This window comes from Lonchura striata, chromosome 18, assembly GCF_050655825.1.
Source record: "Lonchura striata isolate lonStrDom1 chromosome 18, ASM5065582v1, whole genome shotgun sequence".
Taxonomy (NCBI): domain Eukaryota; kingdom Metazoa; phylum Chordata; class Aves; order Passeriformes; family Estrildidae; genus Lonchura; species Lonchura striata.
The window spans coordinates 12,915,356-12,923,467 of NC_140720.1; the positions used below are offsets into that span (position 1 = coordinate 12,915,356).

The 8,112-nt window shown below is 48.0% G+C and overlaps 1 protein-coding gene across 2 annotated transcripts in view; it reads left to right on the forward strand.

The window, feature by feature from the left end:
* Positions 1-6,519, forward strand: part of LOC110474899 (heparan sulfate glucosamine 3-O-sulfotransferase 3A1) — a 30,404-nt gene extending 23,885 nt beyond the window's left edge. For both annotated transcript variants that reach the window (XM_085556917.1, XM_021538693.4), the window contains one exon: positions 849-6,519. In XM_085556917.1, coding sequence (XP_085413043.1) covers positions 849-1,467 — 619 coding nt within the window. In that variant the 3' untranslated portion in view covers positions 1,468-6,519. The remainder of the gene's footprint in view (positions 1-848) is intronic.
* The last annotated feature ends 1,593 nt before the right edge of the window (positions 6,520-8,112 follow it).

Consider the following 8,112-nt stretch of genomic DNA (forward strand, 5'->3'; position numbering starts at 1 on the left):
TCCAGGAATTCACTGTTATTCCAGGGAATGTAAGCCTCTGTGCAGGAAACCCCAGTGTGGGCAGGGAGGAATTTAAAGGGGTAGGGCATTAGGATGGTTGAGATGCTGCTGTGTTCCTGCCACTGCAAGAAGGGAGGTGGGATCCCATCCAGAGGGCAGGGCTTGAACAGGCAAAATGAATCTGGGCTTGGAGCACAAGCCCTGTGAGGAATGACTGAGGGAGCTGGGGGTGCTCAGCCTGGAGAAACGGAGACTCAGGGGTGACCTCATCACTCTCTACAGCTCCTGAAAGGTGGCTGAGCTCAGGTGGGGTTGGGCTCTTTCTCCAGGAACTGACAGAACCAGAGCACACAGCCTCAAGCTGCACCAAGGGAAATACAGGTTGGATATTAGGAAGTGTTACAGAAAACTGATAAAGTTCTGGAATGGCTGCCCAGGGAGGTGGTGGAGTCACCATCCCTGGGTGTGTTTAAACCAGCCTGGATGTGGCACTGGGTGCCAGGGTTGAGTTGAGGTGTTGGGGCTGGGTTGGACTTGATCTTGCAGGTCTCTTCCAACCCAGTGATTCTGTGAATTCTGTGTGAATTATTCTGTGAATTCAGGTCTAATTCCAGGTAGATGGGCAGCGAGAGGAAGTGGGAAATCAAGGGCAAGCTCAGGTGTTTGCAGAATCAGAGCATTGTGGCCTCCTGACTGTAAATGCAAGGAGGGAAGGGCTGGGCCAGGGGCAGGGGGCTCAGGACCATCCTGCCCTCGATCCCCAGGACACCCCCAGAGCTCTGCCCACCTCCAGCTCCCCTGCCCAGGGCACTTTGGCACTGACCTGTCCCTCGTTCCCCCTCTGGCAGGGACCTGATGCCCAGGACGCTGGAGGGGCAGATCACCATGGAGAAGACGCCCAGCTACTTCGTCACCAAGGAGGCCCCGGCCCGCATCTCCTCCATGTGCAAGGGCACCAAGCTGATCGTGGTGGTGCGGGACCCCGTCACCAGAGCCATCTCGGACTACACCCAGACGCTCTCCAAGAAGCCTGACATCCCCACCTTTGAGAGCCTGACCTTCAAAAACAGGACTACGGGCCTGATTGACACCTCGTGGAGTGCCATCCAGATTGGCATCTACGCCAAGCACCTGGAGAACTGGCTGCTCCACTTCCCCCTGGGGCAGATCCTCTTCGTCAGCGGGGAGAGGCTGATCAGCGACCCTGCGGGGGAGCTGGGCAGGGTCCAGGACTTTCTGGGCCTCAAGAGGATCATCACGGACAAACACTTCTACTTCAACAAAACCAAGGGCTTCCCGTGCCTGAAGAAGGCGGAGGGCAGCAGCAAACCCCACTGCCTGGGGAAGACGAAAGGCAGGACCCACCCTGACATCGACCAGGAGGTGGTGCAGAGGCTGAGGGACTTCTACCGACCCTTCAACATGAAGTTCTACCAGATGACAGGGCAGGACTTCGGCTGGGACTGAGGCTGAAAGAAATAATTTAAGAAAAGGAAAATATAATATAATATATATATTTTTTTTACGTATCAGTAGAGAAGCGGGGGGGAAATACGGAAAAAAAAAATAATAGCTGTGCTGAAACATGATTTGTTCTGATTGGATTTTCTTTTCCTTTTTTTTTTTAAACACTGCTTCGTTTCCTTTCTTCTCTCAGAGAAGAGGTGCTGTGTACATCCAAAAAAGGAGGCTGTGAACAACAGCCTGATCCTACTGACATGAGCCTGAGGTTTAGCCCTGCCTCTGAAAAAAACACAGGTGCAAAGTTTTTTGCAGTGACACGAGTGCTTGGGGTAGCTCAGAGTCTTCCTGAAAGTTCAGCCAGGTTTTGGCTAGCAAGGGCCATTTTGGCCAGACCTCACCACTTTTGACAATAAAACAAAGGTGGCTTAATACCTAATTTGGCTTTCCAAACGTTCCCTTAGGGGATTTTTTTATTGCATGAAACATTTGGTGAATTTTGCTTCCACTTACCCAATTTTTTGTTTTATTTTTACCCCCTTTAAATCAAGCTCTTTCATCAGCCAAGCTTATTTTTCCTCTTAAGGAAGCCAAAACCAATAATCCTTTGTTTTGTTTTGAGAGAAAATAATTTTGGTAGCCAAAAGTGAAAGAACACAAATGATTCTTTTGACTCTATAATGAAAATTGCCAGGTAGTCAAAAGGCCTCATTCACAGGAGCTGGCTCTAGACCAGTGCTCCCTATTGCATCCCTTTTGCTACTCTGACAGCAAAATGCTTTTCTAAGGGTTTTTTTTCCTAAGGCGGGCTCATCTGAAGGGATTTTGGGGATGGGAAGGAAGGTCCATGCTGAGATGATGCTGGTGGCACATCCTGAAGGTGTTGGGGGACCCACCATCCCACCAGGTGTATGCAAGAAACTTCTTGGTGTCCAGTGCACGTGGTTGAAGCCATAAGGATGAATGCTTTAAGTTGGGCCAGTCTTAAATAGACTGGAGGAAGGGTTGGTTGGGAAAAAGTGAACGATAATCATGTCCAGAAAGAGGAATGAGAAAACAATAGTTCTTTCCTAAAGGAGAGCTGATGGCGGGAGCTGGAAGGTTGTGAAGGGCTTTAAAAACTGTCAGGCAAAACCTTTACCTCGTTTTTTTTTAGCTGGTGGAAATGTTTCAGTGATAGAAATCTGTTAGTGAAGCAGTCTTTTATTACCATGGGCTCATTTATCTGCTGGCTCTTGATTTTCAGCATTTCTGAGCTGTGGGAGTGCCCAGTTACACCTCGGTGCTGCACAAACCACATGGCAGTGCTCCTCTCCTGAGCCCAGCTTTGGAGAGTACCTGAGGGGGTAAAACAAACCTGTGGGGATCCCCCAGGAATATGGTTGGGAAGGAAGCTGGGGATGAAGTTCACTGGCTGCCTGCATACCAGGAAGGACATTAATAAAATCCCAGCAGAGCAGAGATTTCAGAGTCCAAAGAGAATTGGATCAAAAGTTACAATTCCACCTGAGGGGGAAACATTTCCACCTTGGCAAGTCAGGAGAAGGGTTTGGTGACCCACTCAGCCTCATGGCATGTGCTGAGCTGCAGCTTCTCCTGGCTGCCCTAAACCACCTTTCTTCCCAGCCCTACAGGTCTCCTTGTGTTCCCAAAGATCCTGGAACCTTCCTATCCCCTCAAGACACAAACCCTCAGGGTTTTGCATGCCAGGCCCATTTCCCAAGGGAAAATTCAGCTCGTGAGGCCCCAGGAGCTTCTCCCACAGCTGTCACTGCAGAAATGCCCCAGCTGGTAGAGAAGTGGTGATGGGCTGGTGGCACCAAAGCCAGACTGTGCTCAGCCCTCTGTCCTGGTGTGGCACAGCTCAGTGCCATGTTCACTACCTCCTCTCCCCCATTTCTGTCCCATTTTAAGGCCTTTTGTGGCAATATCCCATGCCACATCTGCATTAACACCTTTCAGCAGGAAGGAGGAGGAGGCACCACACACACCCCCAGCAGTCCCTCTCCTTGCCTGCCTCCCCTCAGCCCCTCAAAATTCACTAAGACATGACAGGAGCAGATCAGAGATGGTCACAGAGCTTTGGCTCCATGAGGCCACGGTCCCTCCCAGCATCTGCAGCTCAAATCAGAAGCTGGGAGAACGTCGGGCTCTTGGCAGTGGTGTCACATCACCCTCCCCAGTGTGTCACAGGAGGGGAGGGGAGCAATCTGCCTGTGCTGCTCAGAATGGGCATGAGGTGTAGCCAAAAGGATGGCAGGTAATTATTGGGACAGATATTCTAAGAGCAAGTTTTTTGGGGTAGGAATGAGGGATGGATAGCCGCCCATGCTGTGCTCTTCAATTCAAAGGGAAAAACCAAGGTGCTAGTGAGGATGAGGCATCACTCACTCACCCAGCAGGCACAAAATATGAGGTCTTCCTAGCTGAAAAGAAGATTTTAACATGCTATTTCTTTGGTATTTCAAGGAGAATTAAGGTTGGGATAATACAGACAAGTATTGTGGTCTGACAAGTTATTGTGGTTTAAGCCCAGCTGGGATCTCAGCCCCACTCACTCACTCCACAGGTGAGATGGGGGGAGAATTGGAAGAGTAAATCTAAGGAAACCTGTGGGTTGAGATAAAGACAATTTAATAGGTAAAGCAAAAGCTACACACACAAGCAAAGCAAATGAAGTCATTAATTTCAGGCTTCCCGTGGGTGCTCAGATGCTCATCCCCAGGACAGCAGGGCTCCTCACATTTGGAATGGTGACTTGAGAACACAAACACCATCGCTCCAAAAGTTTCCTGCTTCATTCTTTGCCCACTTTGATATGCTGAGCATGATGCCATGTGGTCTGGAATATCCAGAGCCATATTGCTCCCATCAGGCTCAGCTGTCCTGGCTGTGTCCCCTCCCAGCTCCTTGTGCATCCCCAGCCTCCTCACTGGAGGAGAAGCAAAAGCCTTGATGCTCGTGCAAGAACTGCTCAGCCACAGTGAAAACATCCCTGGGTTATCAGGACTGTTCCCAGCACAAATCCAAACCACAGTCCTAGGAACAGAATGAACTCCACCCCAGCCAAAACCAGCAGACAAATATAAACATCACTTACGAGTGTGATGTTTTAAAAAATCAATATAATTATATTGCTATTTTCTCCCATACAGTCACATTTGCACTACCATAAAGCAGCTTTATAGGGCCACAGACTGGTCTCCCCATATTGCACAAGCTGCAGCAATACCAAGCATTTTTTACAGCTGAATATCTGCACCTGCCACCAAATCCCTGCCATTAAATCAGGAGAGCCCTGATATGTGCACAAGCCCATCAAATGTGCCTTTAAAAACTCTTCCCAGCACATCAAGCTCAGCCACTTAGGAATACTTTCCCCTAAATGCTTCAGTGTTTTACCCCCTCTCATTTCCAGGGGTTTGAATACCTTGTTGCACACCTTGTAAAGCTATTTAGGGATCTGGGACTGTGATTGATTGGTTTTGATCTGGCCCATAAGTAGTTCTGAAAATCCCTCCACATATGAACAATGGCTTTTAAAAAGAGGTCAGGCAACCAAATTGCTTTGAACTCTAATAGCATTTAAGCCTCTAAACTCTTTAGGCTTATTTGAAAATCCAGCCATGAAGTTTAGATTATTTTAACCTAAGAAGAATTGGAGGTAAACTATTGAAAACCACATCCCTTCTGGGCCTGCAGCGCTGAGCACGTGTATTGGAGGGGAAATCAAGAGTAGCTATAAATAAAAGAGTGTTTTTATTTAAAAAGAAAGAGGAAGAAAAATCAAAACATTAACTATGAGAAAATAATTAGGTCATTAAAATGCTTCTGGTCTCAATAATCAAATCTGCCATGAGACATTGATGAAGTTCAGGCTTATATGCGATGCAACATTTGGATTTTAGAACAAATCCAAATTTTGGATTTAAGAACCCACACCAACCTTTACAAGGCATCCTGTCAGCATCAAGCGCCAAATTGATCATAAAGAAATTTCATACAATGAGGGAGGTGAGGCCTGGGCTGCCCAAGGTGGTGGATTCCCCATCCCTGGAAGTGTCCAAGGACAGACTGGACTTGCAGCAACCTGGGATGGTGGAAGGTTTCCCTGGAATGAGATCAGCTTCGTGGTGCCTTCCAATCCAAACCATCCCATGGTTCCATGATCTTTGAGGAGACACACAGCCACAAATGGCACCAGAGCTCTCCTGGACCACCAGGAGCATGGCCTTGGGTGTGCTGAGCACCAGGATTGCCCCACAGTCCTCAAAAATAATTTTTCCCCCATTGCTCTTGACATGCTTTGGCACAGGCTCGAGGAGTTCAGAAAGTCACAGAAGGTGAGATCTCCCTTTAACCCATCAGCAACAGCTTTCAGCCAAACCTGGAGGATGGGGAAGCTCTTTGCTCTCTGTTTCAACTGAAAAACACAGAGAAATGGGGTTTTCTTTACCAGTGCAGTTTGGCAAGGCAATACCAGGTCTTTGTGCTGCCGTGAAATCCATCACTGCCATTCCTGGAAGGGCTGGGATGGGGCTGCTGTGCCCCTGGTATCCTTGGTGCTGATTTTGTGCCGTGGGGAATTTTATCAGCTGCTGTGGAACTGCTGCCACTCAATGATCTGCACAGCTAAAAGGAGTTTATTCACCAGGGTGCCCTGGAGATCAGTGTGTGACACTCCTCTGCCTGGTGTCAGGGTGGCCTTTGGGTGCGGCACTAAGAATTTTCCAGCAATATTTTGGCCTTTCCTACCCTGAAAGGTGATTCTTGCACTGATTCCAGGGTGATTCTTGCACTGATTCTCAGTTCTCCCACATACACACTTCACACTTCACAGCATCAAGTCTCCAGATGAAGGGGAAATATTGCCCATTTTCCTAACCATTGAAACATTCCTTGGTTGTAGACAGCAGTTTCTGGGTTTTCTCTCCTCCCTCCCCTTCACTTGGTGATACTGTCATCCTTCTTCCTTTGGTGCTATTTCAGTATGAAAAAAAAAAAAATTAATTTAAGAATGAAAAAGCACACATTTAATAAAGTTTACGGGTACTGAGAGGCTGTGCTCTCTTTTTGCTGGTGGCAGCAACCTGGAACGAGGGGGAAGGTTTATGAAAAAAGGGGGATACCACAAAGTTACCCATTTGTGTCTGATTTTAGTCTCCTAAACCTAACTCACTCCATGGCTCTGCCTTCTGTGAACTCCCCAGTGGCATCACTGGCATTGTTCCCATGACCTCTTGTTTTCCACCACATCAAGGTCAATGCTTGAAATTGAAAAAATTCCTTTCTTTAAATTGCAAAAATCCTCAAAATTTCAGGTCTCCCTGTCTCCCCCAATGTTCACCCCTCTGCTGTCCCTGGCCCTGCCACGTCCCCAGCATTTCTCCACTGAGATGGAAGAATTCCTGCTTCCCCTGACCTGGGTAGCTCAGGAATGGTCCCAGCTCACAGCGTGTGAAACCCGAGGGGAAAGGAATTCCTCAAGAAATATATACAGTGGAGAAGCCCCCCTGTATCAGGTTTGCTGTGTGGTCAAGTAAAATGATATTCTATTTACTTTTTTAGATGTATAAACAGATTAAGTCCCAGGGAAAATATGCTCCCAAACTTCATAATATTTTATTAAACCACTGAAGTTTAATATAATCTTTGGGCTTCCACAGAAAAATTTTCCATTTCTTTTCTGAGCACCTTTGATTTTATTTTCTTTTAATTATGGTTATCCGGAGTTAACAATCTGGGGTTTGCACTCCACCCAGAAAGGACTTTCCAGATTAGAAGTGGGGAATTTTGCTGAAATACAGAAATATCGATGTGGTGGTAAGAAGTCATCGACACCTGGGCAGAAAACTCTGGAGAAGGCAATGTGCAGAATTAATTCTGCTCAGTAACAAGGCTGCATTCCTCAGTTCACAGCATTTATTACCTAAAATATTGGCCAGCCATGGCTTTTGTGAAGAGTTATACCTTCTTCATGTTCTGCCTGTCTCCAGCACTGCCCTCGGGCTCAGCACTCATGGACACAGCTCTGGATCCTCACCCATCGGGGTGTGAAGCTGCAGGAGAAATCCAACATCACACCAACACACACAGCCTGGCCCCTGACCTGGCCTGGCTCGTGGGGAAAGCTGCTGGAAGCCAAGCAAAACCCCTCAGGAAAGACCCAGCACCTGCATTTCCACATGGCTAATTAGGAATAATAATGGCCATCGTGGTGTCGTGGTTCTTCAGACAGCTGTGTGACTTCTGGAGGCCAAATTCGCTGGTGTGAGCGTTCCCCAGGGTCCTCAGTGCAGCACAGGAACTGCAAATGTTGCTTGTCAGCCCCACAAATGTGTCCCTGCAGCTCAGATCAGCTCCCAGGAAATGGAGATCAGCCCTGGAAGTGGAGATCAGCCCTGGAAATGGAGATCAGCTTCTGGAAATGGAGATCAGCCCTGGAAGTGGAGATCAGCCCTGGAAATGGAGATCAGCCCTGGAAATAGAGATCAGCTCCTGGAAATGGAGATCAGCTCCTGGAAATTAAGATCAGCACCCTGGAAATGGAGATCAGCTCCTGGAAAAGCAGATCAGCTGCTGGAAATGGAGATCAGCTCCTGGAAATGGAGATCAGCCCTGGAAAAGGAAGGTCCTTCCTCGCAGGCACGC